This window comes from Ptiloglossa arizonensis, chromosome 10 (assembly GCF_051014685.1).
Source record: "Ptiloglossa arizonensis isolate GNS036 chromosome 10, iyPtiAriz1_principal, whole genome shotgun sequence".
In the NCBI taxonomy this organism is placed as follows: Eukaryota; Metazoa; Arthropoda; class Insecta; order Hymenoptera; family Colletidae; genus Ptiloglossa; species Ptiloglossa arizonensis.
Window position 1 is genome coordinate 4,380,697 of NC_135057.1, and position 21,837 is coordinate 4,402,533.

The following is a 21,837-nucleotide window of genomic DNA, read 5'->3' on the forward strand; positions in this document are numbered from 1 at the left end:
GATTTCTTCCAGAACCGATCCTTTCTTTCATCTTTAGAATACATTCGGTCTACGATCTGTGTTTCAAATATTAATGAAAAACCAACTCCTTTATGAAAAGAGAATTTCACTCGATATCTACGCACGTACACAAAATACGTACGTATACACCTACGAATCTGTGTAACTCGAGTAACTCGAGTTATGTACGACAATTTTGACGGATAGAAGTTTCCTAAATAATAAATAATATAAATTATATTAAAAAGAAAGGAACTTCAGTTATGTACGACAATTTCGACGGACAGAAGTTTCCTAAATAATAAATAATATAAATTATATTAAAAAGAAAGGAACTCGAGTTATGTACGACAATTTCGACGGATAGAAGTTTCCTAAATAATAAATGATATAAATTATATTAAAAAGAAAGGAACGGTCGGCGTAACTCTAAACAATATAAATTTGTGGAAAGAAACCGTATTCGGATTAATCTCTTTATTAAACTACAAATATTCTCGCAAATATTAGACACTTTCATCCACGAAGAATCTATCGCGAAAACGTTCACTTTGACAAATTCGTCTATCACTTTCGTTACGAACGAGTTGCACCATAGCGAACCTGAAAGAACAATTATTATTGGTAAAGGGAAAGTTTGTAACAGGGAGAATAACTATGATCAGAGAACAGGCGTTATCCCCAACGAGACGATACAAATTTTTATTAAAGAACTGTACAGCTTACAAAAACAAGTCGCGTCGATCCACGCAATTACGGCAACCCCTCGATAAAAGATCCACTCTAGGCTCCGGGCGGAGTATTTTAAGGAGGGACGGTAGCGAATTTGTTCCTGGAATCGAACTTTCGTATTTGTTGCTTCGATGCGAAAAAAAAAAGAAGAAAAACAACATAAATGCAAACTCTTGTAAGGGTGATTAAAAAATACACGTCCGTACTTCAACGGGGCGAATTTACACACAATGACGAGTAAAAGAATATACCTCGTATCGAGGTCCTGTATACCTCAATTTTCGAGTTACGGATAATCGATAAAAATATTCAAATTTATATTGTACATTCTCGGCTTTCATGGAATGCACGATAGATTTTAAACAGTTCAGAAATAAAAATGTTGAAAGACAAAGGGGACATTTTGAACATTTTCTTCGATTATTCCTAACTGGAAAACTAAGATGTATAAAACGTAGGAGACGTTTTCGTTTACCTTAGCGTGTAGATTCATCCCTTGAAGCATGGACACGTATCTCTGAATTACCTCGTATTTCTCATTGCGAGAGTTCTATCGATCTATTAGCAAGGTTCTCTCGATAAAAATGAAACGAAATCAGACCGTATTCGGACCATTTTCACTTTTACGTTATACGAATCGATTCCGAAGAACTTTTCTGAACTGGAGTCGTCAAAGATGCAATCGAGCGATCGAGATCAAACGGATCCTGACCTCGACTTTCTTCCAGATCCGGATAAGTAACTTTGTCGGGGAAACCTCGCCACGCTAACGAAACAATTACGAAAAATTTGCATTTACGTCGTAAGAAAGTTGTGCACGAAGTATGCGTTCGTGTCGCGTTCAAAACGGAAGTGGAAAAACATCGAAGGTCTCGCAAGGTCTAGCTCGGAGAGCACCGGTGATAGGGACGACGATTCGATACGTTTACAGAGGGAAAGTGCGGATCTATATCGAGGAGTTGTACAACGATCTGGTAAAAAGCGAACAACAAGATTACAAGCTGTTTCCATTTTTACAATAACATTCGTCGCGGACCAAACGAACCATGATGAGGTGTCCTTAGTCGTGTTTCCCAGTATTGGGCCCTTTTTCGGTCAGCCACGTAGACTCGATGACGGACAAACCGCGAAGATAATATCTTCCAGTTGCTACAACCTCCGTGAACAATATTAGCGGTGGCTTGGTACCGTGTAACGTCGAGGAAGGATGTATAGCTACCGGCTGCTTCGAGCTCACCTACACAGACGTAGAATCCAATTACTCCTAAATTCTCGTTACCCACTCGCTGAGAGAAAACTTACTTAAACTGCGCCCTATACCCGGCAAACTTGTTTAAGCTTCGAATTCCCGGCATGACAACAAAATAACGTTAAACCTCCTTAAAAACTTCCCTTAATCTTGCAGTGCAAACTTTTTGACCCCCTCCGCATCGAGGTTTCTTTTCGTCAACCCTCTCGACGATAGAGTCTCTCCTCCCCTCGAAATCTTTTTTTCCCTCTTTTCTTTTAATTAACGAAAATAGAGAGACACTGCACATTTATAACGATCGACCATGAGCTTCCTAAGGAGATATTCTAAAGCGTTTAAAATTACAATCCGTTGCAATACCACCTGGAATACCGGTACAGGTCGTTTGAACTCTAACGTCGCAAGAAACGACGTTTTTTGTCGATCCCTTGACGCAGACGTGTTTCGTATGCACCACGTTTCTCGACCGGAAACGTTCCTTCGTTTCATCCAGACTCGAGACACTCTCGAAACAACCTTACTTCAAATACTATTTCAACTAACGTGTTGTTCTGTTTCGTGGAACAATCTTTGAAAACGATCGTTCCGAAATCTCGACGAAGAAAATACTATTTGGAAATAATCGACGCGTTCGTTCGAAAGTTTCCGATAGTTGGAATAATAAATCTCTGCGCGGTTGAAACAATGAAACGGGAACGATTCATAGGATACGTATTTTACGTATAACTTCGAGCACACGATTGGATGATAATCTCTACGGATCGTGGAACAGATTCCCGTGCAAACTTCCAGCGCGTTACACGAAACGTTGAAAAGTAACACGTTCTATGAAATTCAAGGTAACCAAAATCATCGATAAAACGATAAGCCGGTTCAATGGTTGTTCGATCGTTGAACTCGAGTAGGATGAAAAATGGTAGCGAATTTGCAATTCTTACACGAACCTGTAGACACGTGACTGGGTTCATGTTTACCGGATACCCGCGCAAATTGCTCAGCGAGAAGCTGCTGTAAGTCGAAACCCCGGTAACTCGAAATATTTTTCCATTCGAGTTCGATTTATCGGGGCCCGAGCCGCGGTTGGCCTACTTTAAGATTCTCACGTGGAAGTTCCCGGGTCGGTGATTTTCGATTCGCTTTCGGTACATCGGTAACTCGATAACACCGAATACTCACGGTGACATAGGTTTGATCCCTCTGCAATTCCGCTAGATTATCGCAGAGGCCCTCGAGGAGCGCCTTTCTCAGTTGCTCTGTATTCGTCCCGCAACTCGCCTTCTCCAAATTCGCACGTTTCGCCAATGCGGCGAGCTGCTGTCGCACCTCGGTGGCGTACTCCAGATTTCTATGATGCAGAAAGTTCTCGTGACACCAGACCTTCTTCTGCTTCGTGTTCGTGTATGCGCGAAAAACGTTCAGCAACGTGACATGGTCTCCCTCGGGTGAAGCGAATCTGGAACGAACGAAACACCGGCAACGTGCCACGTAACAAGCTACAAGTATCGATCACGCTTCGGACCATTTGACGTTTTAAAAAGAATACCGGCTGCTCCAGATTCGGTGGATTTTCAAACGACGCGACTTTCGAGGCGGCTCGAATCCCATGGATTCTCAAAGACTCGCTTTTCTATTTTAGCGCGGTGGTGTCGTGACCCCGAAAATCTCATACAAATTACACGTCTCTCTAGAACGATAATATTAACACGAAGCAACGATAAAAAAGACAAAAGTAATGAAAATTGTCTTCATCGATGTAACTAATTAACCCGTTATCGTGCGATGTGACAATGTTCGTAAACGTGATTGTAACTATAAATATTTGTAACTTGTAATTGTAAATATTTGTATTATAATTACAGAAGATTATTATGTCACACTTCGTACGAAGGAGTGAAATAATCGGATGAACAATTGTATAGTTTCCTCGGAAAAGGTGGACATTTATTGAACAAGATCTTGAACTTTAAGCGTATAACGTGTTCAAAACACGCGAAATAGGAAAACGTATCGCAGGAAAATACATTGAACTTTCTTACTGGCAATTGTCGATGGTTAAAGAAACATCGTATGACGGGAAGATATTGATATTAACGATACTATTTCATCTTCATTGATATTGTTACAGGACGAGTTTCGTGAAAGTTTATCGCGAAAATTTTTGCGTTCGATTTTTTGCGTCGCCTCGTTTAGTCGATGCAATCAAATTCGTAAGTTACTTATTCTCTCGATAAGTGAAACGTAAACATTGTTTTTCCGTCGCACTCGTTTCGTTTATCGAATTTACACGATCGATAGAATTATACTTCCGAGAAGAATCCAATATCCACGTTAGATTTTCTAAACGTAAAATCCTAACGTGCGTACCGTTTGTAAGGACTGTCCGTTTTTGTTTCTCTGATAGATGAAAAATCAGCATACAATTGAAATGAATACCTTGATCTTGCAACGTAAGCTTGTTGTCTTTTAGCCGGTGGATCGGTGAAAACGGATTCTCCCGACAACAATGCAATGACCGTAAGCGCTTCCTCGAGACACTGATACTCCACCGACGCAAGAATCACCTTGGTGAACCTTGGATCCAATGGGAATAAGGACATCGTTCTACCAAGCGTGGTCAGCTGCGGCGGAGAACCTATTCGCGTGAAAACGAAAATGAGAAACTTTTGTCCGATACGATAACATCGTACAGCAACCCCGCGAATCGAAGAAAAATAAGTCGATCGACCCCAATTGTTCTTGTTCGTCCGAGTGATCGACTTCCTTTGACACCCCTCGTTGGATCTTAATTCGAGTCTCTTTTTCACCGTTTGAAATTCATCGACGATACCAGTGTCCTTTCTTTAAATTGAATTCAATCGATTCGGGTGCAATGGATTTTCTTAATTCGATTCCAATAAAATTGTTAAGCACTCTATTAAAACGATGAAATTTCAAGCGACGGCTCTAACGATGTAATCGATGATCGATTAAATTGAAACGACGAAATGAAATAAAATTGTCGGAAATGGAGCAATTAAAATTGTTTAAAAAAAAAAAAAAAAAAGAAATAGTCGTTTCAACCTTTAACGTTAACAAATTATAGTAGAGCGACATTAATTCAATACTTCCTCGAGTATTCCTTAATACGACATATTTCTAACGGTTATGAAGTAATTCGTAATTTTATAAATTGATCGAATCACCGTTTAGAGAAACAGCCACGGTTTTACTTCACTTGGTTGATTTTATCCTAACGAATAAGACCAAGTTAAGAACCAAGCGCTTCGTGCAAACGTGTTACAAGTATTGTTCCGTAAGTAGCCGAGGAAACGCGTTTCGAACAAAACGAGATTAAGGGAAGCTACTGAAAGGTCGGACAGATTCTGGAACGCCTGGAAGCTCAAAATCGATGAAGAATGGTCTTATGGCACTTGACATTTAGACCTCTCGGTCGGTTTAAAAGTTGAACAGGACCTAAATAGTATCACGGAAATAATATCAATCGGTGATCATTTTCAAACGTTGCATTAAAAATGACGAGAGATCTGTGTCGAAGAGTATAATTTTTTCGATTTACCGTGAGAAACGTATTCATCGTCAAAACCGGTACATTGACGCGAATCGAATTCATTGTTAATACTATTTGTGACATTTGAACGAAAAATTCACCGCTCAACCATCGATAAACACGAACAGCCCGGATAGAGCAGCCGTTGACCTACAATAAATTAATAAACCGTGTGAACTTCGAACGATTGCTGTTATAAATTTACCCAACCGGTTTAGTAAAATCGATCTGTAAAAATTGCCTCGGAATTTTCCGAGGCATATTTCCTTCAAGAAAAGTAGACCGTTCGACTGGTCCGATCGGGTAGCCACAGTCGGACAAACGGAAAGGGGGTTTCGAATCTCGGTTCAGGGATCCAAGGCGGTCGATACCTTCCGTCCCGAAACATAATCATGCTCACCTTTAACGGCACCGAGGTTCTCCAAGCAGGTCACCGCAACGTCGACGGCTTCCTTCGGCGGTTTGTCCATAAAATCAAAGGTAGTGATATCAACCCCGATAGCGAGCAGCTGGAGCGCCACTCCCGTGAGGGAACACCTTTGTATCTCGGGCATCGGCATCTCCTTCATCCTCTCGAATTCTTCTTTCGTGTAGGTTCTGTAACATTTGCCGGGCGCTTCCCGGCCGGCTCTGCCCGTCCTCTGCCAGGCCTGTGCCTTTGAGACTTTTTCCACCCTGAGCACATCCAATCCTGTAGTCGGGTGATGAGTCCTCGCTTTGACCACTCCGGTGTCGATCACATGTCGAATTCCTGTGTAATTTCATCGAGAATCTCTGTGTACACCGATGCCACGATCCTCTCGCGAATGTAATCACGAAAGCGAGCCGAGCAATCAAGCCTGTCGCGAACGAGCACCCGGTTTCGGTCGTGATATTAGCAGATTGCGGCGCTCGCGGAAAATGAAATTGCCCATCCCTGGCCCCCTTCGCGCACACACCCACCCTCTATACCCCCGTACACCCCGAACGGACAATTTGCCGAATTAACCCGTTCGAGGACGGTGTCGTCCCGAACCGGGGACTATTTTTCGCGACAGACCCGTCGAGAAAGAACGTTTCGTTTCGGGGAAACTTCGGAGCGACCAGAGAAGCGGATTAACGCGTTCACTGTCACCTCGTACACGTGTATCATTGTTTGTTTGTTCAACGCGACCCACCGCGTGTTTTCGGACATTACAATTCTCCATGGAGGGATCCGGCTGTGAATTGTAACGGATGTCTAGTTGGGACATGTGAAAGTAATCTTTGCAAGTACAAGGGATGCACCTTTTTTCCCTCGTGTTTGAAATTTTCGAAATGCCGTACGAGTCTCGAATATGCCTAATTTGACGAAGTGACACGTCCGAGGACGATTTTGTCCCGAATTGTGGATCGTTTTCCGCGACAGAAGTACACTTTTGCTTTCGTGGAAACTTCGAATAGACGAGAGAAGCGGATTAACGCGTTCGTTGTCATCTCGTGCACGTACATACGTCATTGGCATTTCGATTACCTTGTGTTTTCGAGCATCGCGTTTCTGTCTAGATGAGTCTGGTTAGAATTTGTAACGCACTCGATCTAATTAGGATTTGTAAAAGTAATGTTCGTAAATACAAGGGTTTCCATGTTTAGAGAATAAGAAGACGTGAAGTGGTACGAGTGATGTACGAGTACGTTTGACGGTACGACTGTGCAATGGCGTAGGAATCGATTAGTTATCGTGATTACAAATATTATGATTTGTGGTATTATTATGTGTAATGTAATTGTCGATCAGGGAAAAGAACAAGTGTGTAACGAGTGTGAGAGACCTTTTTGAGGTATACGAAGAGAAGGAAATTCATCGGTTGACGTTCAACTGCATTCCGAATGTAAAACCCAGAAAGTTTATCAAGAGTCTAATCGTTGTTATCGTTCATTGTATTGTATTTGTTCCGTTTAAATATATTTGTTATTTTCTATTCCAATTGACTCACAATAGCGTTCATTTTCTCGTATGTTGGAATTTTCCAAGTAACGTATAAGTCTCACAAATACGGTACAAGCGGAGAAAGTACGTCTGCATATTTACTAGTTCTGTTACACCTCATTTTACAATGAAACGTGATATTTGTTCAACATTGTACCTGGACGTGATCGTTTCGATTACCGATAAGTTCTTCTTGTCGAAAAATCATGGTTGTGTTACGATAAACTAGACGAAACAGGCTTTCGATCGACAGGTAACACCTTTCGACTCGATGTAAAGCAGTACGATACAATTAGGGCAAAGAATATAAAATTTTACATCACGCGAGATACGAAGGTCCAGTTTCTTAAATGGAGAATGTCTAATAATTCTTCTCGAATTCGGATAAACTATAAAATTCTGAGTAAAAATATATTATATCGAATAGAATTAAAACGAATAACTACCGAGACATTCTCGCAATAAGATTTATTTCGAACAGCGTACGAAGCGTTGTCTCTAACAACTGAGGCATTGTTTGGGTAAACGCGCAACGAACGAACAAGAAACATTTTCGAACGTTTCTGCGGTTATCAGGACACGTGTATTGATAAATACACTCTCGCGTATCTTCGACGGTTGTCGATGGCTCGCAAAAACTTTACTTTCTAGTGCTCCCCAAAGGAAATAATCGAGCTGCGTTAGATCCAGCGAACGAGCTCACTGGGCAACGTTACCACCGTGTTCGATTCAACGGTTGAGATACATTCTGTTTAATACTTGTCACGATTGCCGAGCATAATGCGCGAGTCAATCGTCGAGCTGATACCGTATTGTCGAACGTACGTTCAACGACACATTTTCTCACAAACCTGCTACTGTTTCTGACAGAAAAGTGAAGCATGCTTGACCTGTTAACGATCCATTCACGAAGTACGGTTCAACGATCCGATGATCAATTATGCCGCACCAAACGTTCAGATTCCATCGAAATCAATGAGAATTTTCTACCGTTCGATAGTGAATATTTTTTAGATTTACATCTTCACGATTTGTGAACGTAGCTTCGTCGCTCCACAGAACGGTCCGTAGAAATGTGCACTATTGTCGCGCGATAAATGTGAAACCGACGTCCAAGATGAATGCGAAAAGTTTATGCTCGCTACTAGCGAGGTCTTGGAACCAGTCGAGCGATTAATGTGACACTTTACGATGCTCGTCGGTTGACTACAATATAACACCAGCCGATAAGATAAATGCTTTTGTTGATGAAACAATATCGATGCAAAGATAAATTTTATTCATTATTGGTGTTTCTTGTCAACGAAAATCTTATTGTTATATTCGTCAGATCCTTCGGATCAAAACGAGACCAAACATGACATAATTTAGATCGTATTTACTTACTTATTTAGTAGGTGAAAAGTATTGAGTCAATATCACTTGCTAATTGAGTAAATATCATCCAACTGTGTCACGTTTGGTCTCATTTCAGTCAAGAAGATCTTACAAATATTTTTAATTCTATTTATTACGAAGATGATCAATTAGTCGGATACGTTGAAACAGTATATATTAAACACTTTGATTCTATAGAAATCGAACATGGAAAATATAGACACAGTAAAATGTATGCAAAGAGGCTAAGTAAATACGAATTAATAAATGAAAGAATATAAAGAAAGGATTTTTTAAATACACAAGCTAAGTCAATTTGTACAACAAATGAGAACAAGTCAAATTATTTTAAGAACATCTTACGATACTTAGAGGGTGCAAACTGTTTCTTAAGAATTACAAAAGTCAATATATCAACACTGACCAATTTATCAAATTTATTGGAACTTTCAACGAATTATTTACGAGCTATTTTATTTAATTTTATGTTTGCATTTTCCCTATTTAGGTAAGATTAAAATCAACCAATTTAGAGCTGTTTCGTTTAGAGTTCTAAATTTTACGAACGTATTCTAAAAGTCCACCATAGTTTTATCGTAAATGTATATGTATAATATATTTTATTAATTCCATACTTTATACATTTCTCTAGTTTATCCAAAATAATTTTTTTCTTTTCGGAAAATCACCTTCTGATACCAGAAGAATAATTTTAAATAAAGTAAAGAAAAATCAGAAATATAAAAGGCGCAAAAAGACTTTCGCGCGTATTGCATAAAGTTAAAATTAATTCACAAAATAAATGATGTACAAAGGATTGTACGTACTCTTCTTTTTGTACAAAGAATTCAAAATCTACAACCAATTTTTGTTTAACATTCCCGACACTTTCACCGTTACTAAAACAAATTTAAAAAATTGAGTTCGCATACAAAAGTGAGTCGATCGTTTCAGATGGGACTTTCTTTTTTATCGTGAAAATAAGATCGGTAAATTATATACCAGTGGATATTTAACGAAAGTTGAATCAGGACAGTTATTATTATAACAAAAGGAGTTATTCATCACCAGTGATGCATCATCGAGTGCAAGATTAAAGTGCAATGCACCGCTGCATTCTTACGGGAGTATAATTGGCGGACAATTTACAAAGCCCGCATTTTCACATAATTAACAGTGTTTCGTTAACCTTTTGGGGATGAATGTCGTAATATTTCCAACAACGAATTTCTCAACGGACAATTTTCTCGAAAAACCTATTGAATTTCACGACAGATTATCTACTTACCGCGGTTGATTAAATTATTAAAAATATACAAATATACGATAAAAAATGGGATATTTTAACTCGTATTAAAACTGACATTTGAAAAATGTCATTTATTTTTCGTATAACTCCCTCGATAAAGATGCATATTTTGGTTCGTGACGTTTCGCGCCATTTTGTGCGACAAGTTACCCCTCACGCGAGACAAGTTGTCACCTGTGTCGTCACCCACTGTTAATAGATAAATTTGCTCTTCGAACCAAGTTAAAATTAAAATCGATATAAAAATTTATAGACAAAGAACTACCGATTCGACCGTGGTAATTGAAAGTGTCGAATTCGAAGTAATTTTACCAATGTTAAAAATTGACCGAAAATGGAGCCTCTATCTCCCCCGATTTGTATATCAACCTACACGTGTAGTCGCGTTTAAAATTGCTCCAGCCCCAAAAGGATCATTATTAAATTTATCCATCGTCAATGGATTATCTCGCACGAATTGCAAGGTTCAACTTGTAATTTTAACTTACCACCGATGGTAACAGACGTCTCGGCTACGTTGGTAGATAAAATAAGTTTTCGCATTCCCGGAGCGGATGGTTTGAAAGCTTCCAATTGCTGATGCGTCGGCAAAGCCGAATACAGGGGAAAAACCTTTAACGGTGGATACCCCTGTCCGTCCAACTGCTTAGCTACTTGTTTTGCGCTCGCGACTGCAGCTTCTATTTCTTCCTGTCCGGTTAAAAAGACCAGAATGTCCTCGCTGGAGAAAAGACAGAAAGATTCAGGAAATCGTCCGCTTCTCCGTGACCCAGTTCTCGTTCGCGTTCGAACTCTCTCTAATTTAATAAAAGTAACCACGTGTAAACTAAACGATGTTACTTGTACACGTTACGAACGATTCGAAATTGGATCAGGAATATCTCTCTCCGCTCTATCGGATGCTCGAAGAGACTGTAAACACGCGTTATCGATTATTTATCGATGATTTCAGAATATTGTACTCGTTACGGTTACTTATACGCGTATGCACAAGGAAGACTGCATTTCGGTGTAGAGTATCGTCGCGATAAATGTGAACATTGGAACCAGTCGAACGATTAACGTGACGGTAAGATGAGTGCTCGTGTTGGTGAAACAATATCAATGCAAACATATTCGTCGGTTCTGTTCGATCAAAACGAGACCAAACGATACAATTCAGATCGTATTTACTTATTCGTTGAACGATAAATGCAAAAGAAACCAAGTTTTACCGATCCCGAGCCACGTAAGGTCGCGTTGTACGACTACAATGAATACGAATAAAAGAGAGACTTATTTAATAAGTGAAACAAATTGAGTTAATATCATTTACTGATCGAGCGAGTAAAGGTTTGATACAGATTTTACGGGAAAGAAAAGAAACAGAAAACCAAGATTTAAAAAAATGTCATTGACTTAACATTGCGAACGATCGAATGGCCTCTAAACTTCGGTGACTGCCTGCTCGGTCCCTCGTTCTCTTTCGTTTGCTATCCTTTTTTGTGACCATCGCAGAAAATGTGAATTTGTGTCCCAAGGCTTTCGTATTTATCGAGAAGGTACTGTAATTCGAATACAGTAACAATTGGATAACTGTAAGAAACGATCTACCGCATAATTGTCCTTTGTTCGTCTCCACCACCGATGCAATTGTGATTGTTCGATGAAACTTTTATCAATGTATTTATTTGTGAGATTCTTCTGATTAAAATCCGACCAAACGCGATAGACTTTGAATTATATTTACTTCTATGATAAGTGACACGAGAAAGTTTTATATTACTCGTTAAATACGTAAATACAATCGAAATTAAAACGTGTTTGGTTTCATTTGAATCGAAACATCCTCGCAAATACAATGATGGAAGTTTCGTTCGAGGAGAACGAAAAATCAAAGTTTTGTCGTTGCATTGATTTGTCTCATCGGTACGTTTTCTTTTCTCTCCTCGATTCTCGGACCTCTTTCCGTTTCACTTGTCCTTTTCAAGCTTCGACACAAACAAAAGCGAACCTCGAAGGACGGTTCAAGCGTAGCGGGTTTGAAAAGCATCCACCTCCGTTGGACAACTCTCTGACTCGAGTCCCGATTTTCACGCAGTCGTCCAACATTTACCGTACTAAATTTTCGCGATACAACAAGAAACACGTGCAACACAAAAATTACCGCCTTTACTTTTCGTTGCGACGAACTTTCCAATCGATAAATCGCGCTTCCATCTCTACCAAAGATCGTTCGAAGAGTCTTCAAACTGGTCACAGCTTCGAATCATCTCAATCGGAGAATTTTCGCTCGAAAATATTCGAGATCGGGTCGTTTCGTGTATAAACCGATTAAAGAGAAACGAAAGAGAAACGATCGGGTCGTTGCGCGTGTAAACCGATTAAAGAAAAATGAAAAAAAAAAAAGAAACGATCGTGGAAAGTGTCGCTCACTTGGCAGGATTGTCCCGATGAATCTGGAAAGCGGTAACAAGAGCGGAGAACGCATAATCTTCCTGCGATTTTACGGTGTGATAAATCTTCACGGGGTACTGACGACCCTCTAAGTACACCACCGGTGCTTTTAAATACTTGGTGAACTTATCGACGTCCATCGTCGCCGACATCACGAGCAGCTTCAACGGCGGTAGATTCTTAAGCTTCCGTAAATTCTGCGCTCGGCGAGCAACACCGAGCAACACGTCGGTCTGCACCGATCTCTCGTGAGCTTCGTCAAGAATCACCACGGAGTAATCCGAGAGGATTTCGTCGGTCATCGCCTCACGGACCATCATTCCATCGGTGAGGTATTTGATCCTCGTTTGCGGCGAGGTGATGTCCTCGAATCGTACGCAGTAGCCGACCAATTTCCCGGTCTCCACCCCCTGTTCCTGAGCCACCCTCCGCGCCACACTCACCGCTGCCACTCTTCGCGGTTGTGTGATCCCGACGCAACCGGACGAACCGGCTATCCCGCAGACGAGAAGTAACTGGGGGATCTGGGTAGTCTTTCCGCTACCGGTCTCACCGATCACGATCAAAGTGCTGTTCCTCCGAATCTCCTCGAGCAACCTGGAACCAATCGGATCGAATGGAACATCGTACGCTTGTCGAACCGCGAGTATACCGAACACCTTCCTCGCTACGACCGACACTTTTCAAATATAATATGTAGGATGGGATTTTCCGAGTCCGCTTGGGGCTAAACAAGGCAGCACGTGCGGACAGACCCGGTCGAGGTAAACATTTGGTGCCAATCTGTCCGCCAGCTTTTACGATAGGCCCGAGGATCTCTTTACAGGGGGTCCTGCACGACGACCAAGTGTAAGGATGCATGGGTACGAAAGAGAGTACCTGTGGCTCGGAGAAAGTGAGGTATGCTTGGAAAAGACCAGCGATTAGGATGGTGAACGTGACCGAATGTCTCAAGTGAGAGAGACTGAGGAATAGAATGAAAGAGAACGAATGGGTACGACTATATAAAGTACGAAAGGAATGTTTGAGGACAGTATGTCACAGTTTTGTGTCCTGAGTGCAAGAGTACGACGACAAGAGTACGTCCGTGGAGTTTGTCACGGACAGTACGACGAAGACGATACGACCAAACGATTAAAAGACGTACTAAGACGAAAGGCCGGGGTAAGACTTAAGCAACAAAGACGATCAAGACGCGTGCCGAAGGCACAAAGACGGTTAGCTTAGTTTAATACGTGGTCGATCTACCTTAGTAGAAAGTGAAACCAATCACTACGTTTAATACTTGTATCATTGTAATATATAATATCATTAAATATACTTTAATATATTTTACACGAGAACAACAGTTATTTGGGGGTTCGTAGGGGGATTGATAACTTCTCCAGTGATCCAAGGAGAAGAGAAGGAGAAAAACAATACTACGTTTAATACTTGTATCATTGTAATATATAATATCATTAAATATACTTTAATATATTTTACACGAGAACAACAGTTATTTGGGGGCTCGTACGGGGATTGATAACTTTAAAGATCTCTTCTCCAGTGATCCAAGGAGAAGAGAAGGAGAAAAACAACAAATACAATAAGAAAACCGTATCTCCGTGAGCGATTAGTTCCAGAGTTCTCCGCGGAGAGCTGAAATCACGGACAGGCTATCCGAACGACTAGCTCGCTTTTAACGATGGAGAGAAAAGTCTCGAACAAAAGTTGCTTATGAAACTCTGTCTGCGTGTGCGTGCATGTTTGTTTGCGCGTGTAGATAGATAGATAGATAATTTTGTTATAAGTGGAAACGTAGAAAAGGTACAAGGATCAAACTTATTTTTGTAAACGAAACGATTTTTCTTTATTTACGTTCTCGAAATTTAAAATTGTTCAAAAATACCATTTTTCCCGCACTTTCCCTTAAATTATTATTCAATATATTCAAGTAACCGTGTTTGTCCATTTCGTAGTCTACAGATACTAATTTTCCGGTGCCATTAACCGAGATTTGCGATCCTCCTAACTTGACATCGGTCGAACATTTCTAATATTAATTTCGTTTTTTTGGTTTCCTCCGCTCTGAATACATTAATTTCCGATTCATCGGTAAGTGTAACAAAAGTTACACTTGTAGTGTTTACAAAAGTTGAAATCTTTATTTAAACGTAACCCGACAAATTTGATTTGACCTTCCGGTTCGTTACGGGCCGTTTGTCCATAATACAAGCGATTAGGATCTATACGTTGCAACGAGTGTTAAGGCGCAAAATGAATTAGGAAGACCGCCGACTTGGGAAAGTGGTTTATTACCGATGCAGCCATAAAGAATCGACGTAGATAGATACGCAGCCCGTGTAATCGACCGACTTCCGCGCCCTCTGTAACCACCGATCGAAACTCCAGAAAAGTCGACGTTCGAAACAACAAAATCAAATAGACAGATTCAAAGAAACATTCGTCCAGAATGCATCCGTTAAAATTCTGATTTTTTCTATAATTACAAATTCCAAGCAGTTACGGTAACATTGGGAAAATATATATATATATATAAAAATTACTAATGCCGAGAAGTAGAAATTTCAATCGTTAAAATCTTTTTTCTTTTTTCTGTTTGATCGTCAAAATTGAACGATTTTTAACGGAGTTGTAACAATTTTAAGATCAAGTAAACTTTAACAAAATCATGTCCGGTTTTCCGGGCATGTATCTCCATTGTGCGTCGTATGGACTTTTTATCTGACTTCTCACAACGTGCACGCATCTGTGTAAAACTACATTCTCTATATTATCTACTGCAAATGAATGTGTGTGAGAGTATACGTGAGTGGAATCCATAGGGCGTACGGAGTCTGGTTCTGTGGACAGTTCCACAATACCAGAGGGTATTTAAACTTTAGATCGGCCGCACAAAAATCGGCCCTGGTCGTTGGGACGGAAAACTGAACGAAACCCTCGTATGTGAGAGGTTAAGTGACCCTTTAAAAATTGACCTGTGAGTTTGCAAATTTTACGTATTAAATAAAAGTACGTCAAAGTATATATATATGAATTACTTTATCCTTAAGTACAGAATAAATGTGATTTGTAAATAAAAATTTTACGAGTGTTAAAGTGTATAATTTTAAGTAACACTTATCGCACGCATAAGTAAAATCGGTGGTTTTGATGCAAGGGATGTACCTTTAAGGATCTCGAGTCAAAAGTAACAGCGACAAAGTAGTAAACGATTCTTAAATTGAACCGATAAAAATTTGTGCAGTTTTATCAAAATTGACATCCGAAAGTTCCCAATGTTTTCTTACCAGTTACTTTCGTGTTTTTCAAGAATGTACTTTTATAATATTTTTAAAGCTCTACCGGTTTGTGAAATCATACCATTTATTGGGTTGTTCGGAAAGTCGTTTCGTTTTCCAAAATGGAGAATATATAATTTAATAAAATGTTTATACACTCTAAAAAAATCGTCTTTCATTTTCACCAAAAAAAAACGAAACGACTTTTCGAACAACCTAAAAAAACCTCGAAAAAAAAAAATATATATATATATATATATATTTTTTTTTTCCCAATGTTACCGTAAAAGATCAGTAGTATATTAAAACTAATGAAATACGTAACACACACATTATATAACAGTAACATTGAAAAAATAATATTGCGACACATATAACATAAAAATTATGAATATTTATTTGAAATAGAAGTTTTAGCAATTCAATCCGTTCGTTTACGATCATGAGTTTTTTACGCATAGTCGCTCTAATAACCTTAAAAGGCAAATGTCTCCTAGACGTATAACTAATTAAAAAGCAGTTTATTTACTTCATTTTCCTAATAACTATTAGAACTCTTATAATTTCAGATAACTGATAAAATATCATATAAAAATATTGTTTCGCATTTATAAATTTAAAACTAGTATCATATTTTTATCTTACTACACTCGCACGGATTTTTAAAGTTGGTTGCACTGATGTAACAATTATAAACTCGAAACAATAAAGAATTTTATTTTGTTTATGATATTTCATTAAAAGCTCCACTACATGCTATATAAAAGAATATTTCACATATATTTTATTTTAATACATTTAAGAAAATCATATATTTAATAGCAAATTATTTTATTGTATAATTATTTTGTCTACTTGTATATCGTAGTCAGAATTGCAGTTACTTTATTTATTTCATCGGACAAATATATTGTTATGCCTCCTTTCTCTGCAGTAAGAACAAATACAGTATTGAAATTATTAATATCGACTAGAGGAACACTGATGTATAATTAAAAAAGTAAATAATTTATACAGTTTCTGAAATTTTAAGCGCCCTATTTTGTTCGAGAGATTTAAAAAATTTGCAATACGCAAATCTTTGATACTGCATGGTGATGTCACCTTACGGCAAACTACTGAATTACCAAGTTTGCACAGTCGATGATTCTCCATTTTGTTTTTAATACTTCCAGAGTACGTCGTAGATATTGTTCATAGAGGACAAAATAGCAGTGAAAATCAACGGAAAAACGAAAGAAAATAATGCAGTACTTACCACTTACGAAGCCTATACACTGGTAAAGATTTCCTTTGTTGTTGTAAACTAATGTTTCCTCTATCCACATTTTCTGTCTGAACATTTTGATTATCCTCGTGTTTTTGAATTTTGCTGGGGCTCTCGTTAAACACGACGGTAGTAGGGCGTTTCGGTGCTAATTTTGAAAAGCTCGAAGTACCTATAACATTGTACTTCGAATCTGTGTTGTCGTGGACACCCATGTCGCCTAAAATTCTAGCACAAACGGCGAACTTACCAACGGTACTGTATCCACGAGCACGCACGTGTTGCACACTACAGCTGTGTACAAATAAGTGTCTTGACAGGAACAAACCGTAGCCAATGGCGTAAGGGATCACCAATTTAAGTTATTTGTTGGCCAATTTCTTTTTTACACATAAATAAATATTTTGTTATTTTAAATTTTTCTTTTTTTTTTTATTCAGTTTTTGAAAGAAAAATAATAGTGAATAAACCAGTCAATTGTTGCGCAATAAAAAATAATTTTTTGTTTACGACATTACACACAAAAAGTAAATATGTTTTTTAAATTATCACGCAACGAATTGTATCAATAAACATGCACATAGTTATCATTCTAAAAAAAAAATATTGAAAGTTATAAATTTCAATATGTTTGTTATGACATTTTATCGTTTATTCGTGCGATAAAAGTACATTTACAAATTAAATGTATTAATTTCAAGTTGTAATAAGAAAACATGACAATATTGTAAAAACAAAATTTATTTGGTAATATATATTAAACTAATATTTTTGGGTATAAAATAACAGCGTAAAAGAAATCATATGGTCCTTCTTTTGATTTAGTTACACAATATTAAATGTACATTTAGATACACCGATATATTACAACATATTAGAGATCTTACACAATAATAAATAATTTAACACCTTCGCATGTTTTTTATTCAAACAGGAGGTAGAAAGTAATTCTTGATTTATTTATACTATGAACATGTTCCTCTATAATGATTGGTAAAATTGCATTATTATTCTTAAACTTTAGTACTACGGTTAATGCAAAACAAATAATATATCTTTGTTATTTGTCAGTTGTCAACACATTGATCTATCAATATAAAATCTGCTTATCGATTGGTTAAAAATGAAGCTTAGTTGGTTTTAAATGTATCGATTAAGAAATTATCACAGATTAACGCTGTGTATGAGGAAGACACAGTGAGCAAATTTCTTAACAATGCTTTAAACAAAGATAACTATTTATAGTTCAAATTTGTCTCTAAATGGAATGCATCATCGTAATGGTCGATGGACTGATACTTTTGCACATGGAGGTATCTAAAAGCATGACAATAAGTCTATGTAATTTATATTCTACTACATAATTACGTCCAAAAATGTTACTTAAATTAACATGTTTAATAATTCAAGAACTAAAACATTACCATTGCACCAATACGGGAAAGGTAACGATTTCTGATGCTAATGTCAGACTGATGTGGCAAAGGATGGTCAGTTGACAAATCCGAAGTAGATTCTGGAGACAGTAACTTTCTTCTCTCAAGACTTTCGGATGTGCGTCGAGTTTTGTCGTATTTCTCTCTCTGCCCTGGTGTCATATTTAAATAACCATCGTTTGCAGTTATGTCTGACAACCAGATTGCAACACTGGTCACCAAGGAAACTGTTGAAAACATATTAATTATAAAACTTTGTACATACGTTTCCATTAAATAATTGATAAATATTAAAAAAAAAAACAAAAGACATACTCCACAGCCAAATTAAGAAAAATATTTCAAGCATGAAATATCCGCCCTGATCCACAATTATACCAGCTAAAATTGTAGTTATAGCCAAACCTAGATTTTGTATAGACTGTGCTCTGTAAATACATGGTGTTATAAAATATAATAAGCTTAAACTTTGGTACACTAATTATAAGAAAAATAAATGTAGCTTTACTTACAATCCATAAGCGGTACCAAGCTGATATTCTGCTGTGACCAAAGCAATTAAGGGCCATAAACTGCTGGCAAGCATAGAATACGATATTCCCAAAAGAACCATGCACACATAAGGATTCACATTTGTAAATGTGAGTAATCCATGAGCCACTATAGTTGCAAGTATACTTGTAAATACCCATGAAATGTTCTTTCCAGTTCTATCGACAATATACCCCAAAATGGGAGATGCAACAGATGATATAGAATATAGAAGAGAGTTAACTGTGTTAGCATTTGATGGGTCAAATACATATTTTCGTTCAAAAAAGACCCTAGGAAAAAAGATTATGTAATATTTGTAGGTATAATATGATTATTAAACATTCCTATTATTCGTACTTACTTTCCTAAAGCGATAAATGGGTATATCGTGACGTAATAAGCAACGCAGATGAGAGTAATTAACCAAAATATAAGCTTAAAATCCTTAACATCTGTTAGACTAACAACCTCATCTTTTTGCCCCTCACCTCTTTTCAATAATCTTTCTGCACGCTTATCCATAAGGGCTAATACACATGCACAAATCATAGAACCTACACACGTAATAGTAGCAAGGAAAAGTACTATGCCAATACATTGTGGTCCTTTGTAATACTGGGATACATAATTATAGATTGGTTCCATGACCAAAAAGTTCACTGTTGATCCAATTCGTGCAAGACTCAATTGTAAACCAAATACCATGTTCAGTTCTTTTCCCTTGAACCACAGTACAGCATAATTATTCTGAGCAACAGCTAATGATTCTGAACCAATGCTGTAAGAGATATAGTTAATATTAATACTTATCTTAATGTTTGTTTTACTATATAGTAAAAACATACCCAAAAATAAATCGACCGAGCATCATAAGCCAGAAAGTATTAACCATAGTTCCTGTTGCAAATATGATTTGTCCAATTAAAGTAAATCCCATATATATAATTGTTCCTAAACGTATGCCAAAGACACTGTCTAGTAGAAACCCTCCAAGAACACAAAGAATCACATTTGGCCACGAATATATCGAATAAAGTAAAACAAAATTACTGGTTGACATATGCAAATCATTTTTGAAATTATCTTGCAATGCTCCAGGATTGTCATAGCAAAAGAATGAAGCTGAAACAAAAAATTGAAACTTCATCCTTTAGATAAATCATTTTAATGGAGGTCAATGATCTGATAATTTTATCATGCTTGAAAGAATACTTGAAAAACGTGACTCACGATACGAATGATTTCAGCGTAAACAACGCGTTTTTCGTATTACATATTTTCCGTGATGATTCCTAACATTATTTTGATATGAGAATTTTAATGGGGAGTAAAAAATTTCGCGGACAAAGGACACGCCGATATGTTTTATCTCGGGTTTGTCCGGAGCCAAATAAACATTAGTGCAATTTATAAAGTCCGTAAGAGTACCGCTTAAATAGACAGACGATACTTATATAATTGTATTCTGCATTAGTTGATAAAATAGAAAAAAATTAAGGCAAGATTAGGATACAAATACGAAGATACGTAAAATTTTCTCAAGTAGATAACACTTTAAGACGAATAATATAACGTTCATCAAACTTTTGAAATAGAATTATTTCGCGATATTTCTCGGAAAACTTTTCTTTGTTCGATGCAAAAATGTTGAAACATTTGTTATGCACTTCGTAAAAATCCTGTAATGAATTTAACATTTAAAAATAATAAGTAATGAACAGTAAAGAATGAAAATAACAGTACATAAAAAATTAATAAATAATACCTAACAAAAAGTACTAAGTTAATTTTATTAAAGTAACACGCCTTTTTGTTGATCGATGTTACGTATTAAATATTATGTATAATATAATATTCACGAAAATGTATAACTTATATTGGTTTAATGTTCACTTGTTAATTAAATTTCATTCATTAGAATACCGTGTAATAATAAAAGTTAAATAAATTATTAAGTGCAAAAAGAAAACATAATATTCATAATAAATTTTATGACGATTGTAAATTCTTTAATGCCAATACAATTTCACTAAAATTAATAGTGTAAGTTTCAGTTTATGTGATAAAATAAATACCATTTACAATCATAGACATATTAATACTAAATAAAGTATATTAAGCAAAATCATCACGATTTACAATAAAAATTATGATATATTTAAAAATATAATTAAAATTGTTAGTAATTAAAAGTAACTAAACATGCTTGACAAGATTGTAACGTATCGAAACAAAAACAATCGAACATAAACAATGGTTATTTGGTCACGTTGTAAAGAGAACATGGCAGTGACAATCGTACCAAAACCTATTAAGCACATAAGTGCCAGTCCGACAAATCTGAACGGTAGCTTTTTAGGGCTGCAGAATCCTTGAAAGGCGATTTCATCATCAGATCTGTCCAGAGTGGTTTCCGGACTTTCTAATATGTCTCCTTCCATACTACGTCAAGTCGCGTTGATATTTTATTGTTTACAACTGTCAGGCACAGCTACAGGTGCCTTGGCTCGAAAACGTTCACTAGAGTTCACCGTACTAATCATTACACATTAATCGAACACGCACGAGCCAATCCCTCTTTAAAACAATGCAGCTGCAACTTAATTTAAAAAAAGAAGATTGTGCCAGGGATCAGCTCGTGTATGCTGCCAATAACTACTTCAACCAGTTAAGTAGGATACCAGTTGTATCATTACTAATCTGTCAATCATATACGTC

The 21,837-nt window shown here is 37.4% G+C and overlaps 2 protein-coding genes and 1 long non-coding RNA gene across 3 annotated transcripts; 1 reads left to right on the plus strand and 2 right to left on the minus strand.

Annotated features, from left to right (window-relative positions):
• Positions 1 to 681: 681 nt before the first annotated feature.
• On the minus strand, positions 682 to 17,438 carry Ath (ATP-dependent RNA helicase DHX33). Its single transcript, XM_076321756.1, has 7 exons — positions 17,141 to 17,438; positions 12,578 to 13,195; positions 10,651 to 10,883; positions 5,929 to 6,279; positions 4,415 to 4,613; positions 3,158 to 3,434; positions 682 to 1,969 (listed from the first exon to the last, which is right to left on the minus strand). Exons 1-7 carry the CDS (start codon positions 17,362 to 17,364, stop codon positions 1,793 to 1,795), a joined length of 2,079 nt encoding a protein of 692 aa, XP_076177871.1. The 5' UTR covers positions 17,365 to 17,438; the 3' UTR covers positions 682 to 1,792.
• LOC143152077 (uncharacterized) lies at positions 17,029 to 20,789 on the plus strand. The gene is made up of 3 exons (XR_012993494.1): positions 17,029 to 17,162; positions 18,221 to 18,462; positions 18,560 to 20,789. It is a non-coding gene; the product is annotated as an uncharacterized LOC143152077 (long non-coding RNA).
• On the minus strand, positions 17,946 to 21,815 carry LOC143152076 (lysosomal dipeptide transporter MFSD1). The gene is made up of 7 exons (XM_076321757.1): positions 21,422 to 21,815; positions 19,965 to 20,241; positions 19,481 to 19,897; positions 19,098 to 19,409; positions 18,901 to 19,013; positions 18,574 to 18,812; positions 17,946 to 18,466 (listed from the first exon to the last, which is right to left on the minus strand). Exons 1-7 carry the CDS (start codon positions 21,558 to 21,560, stop codon positions 18,422 to 18,424), a joined length of 1,542 nt encoding a protein of 513 aa, XP_076177872.1. The 5' UTR covers positions 21,561 to 21,815; the 3' UTR covers positions 17,946 to 18,421.
• Positions 21,816 to 21,837: the final 22 nt, after the last annotated feature.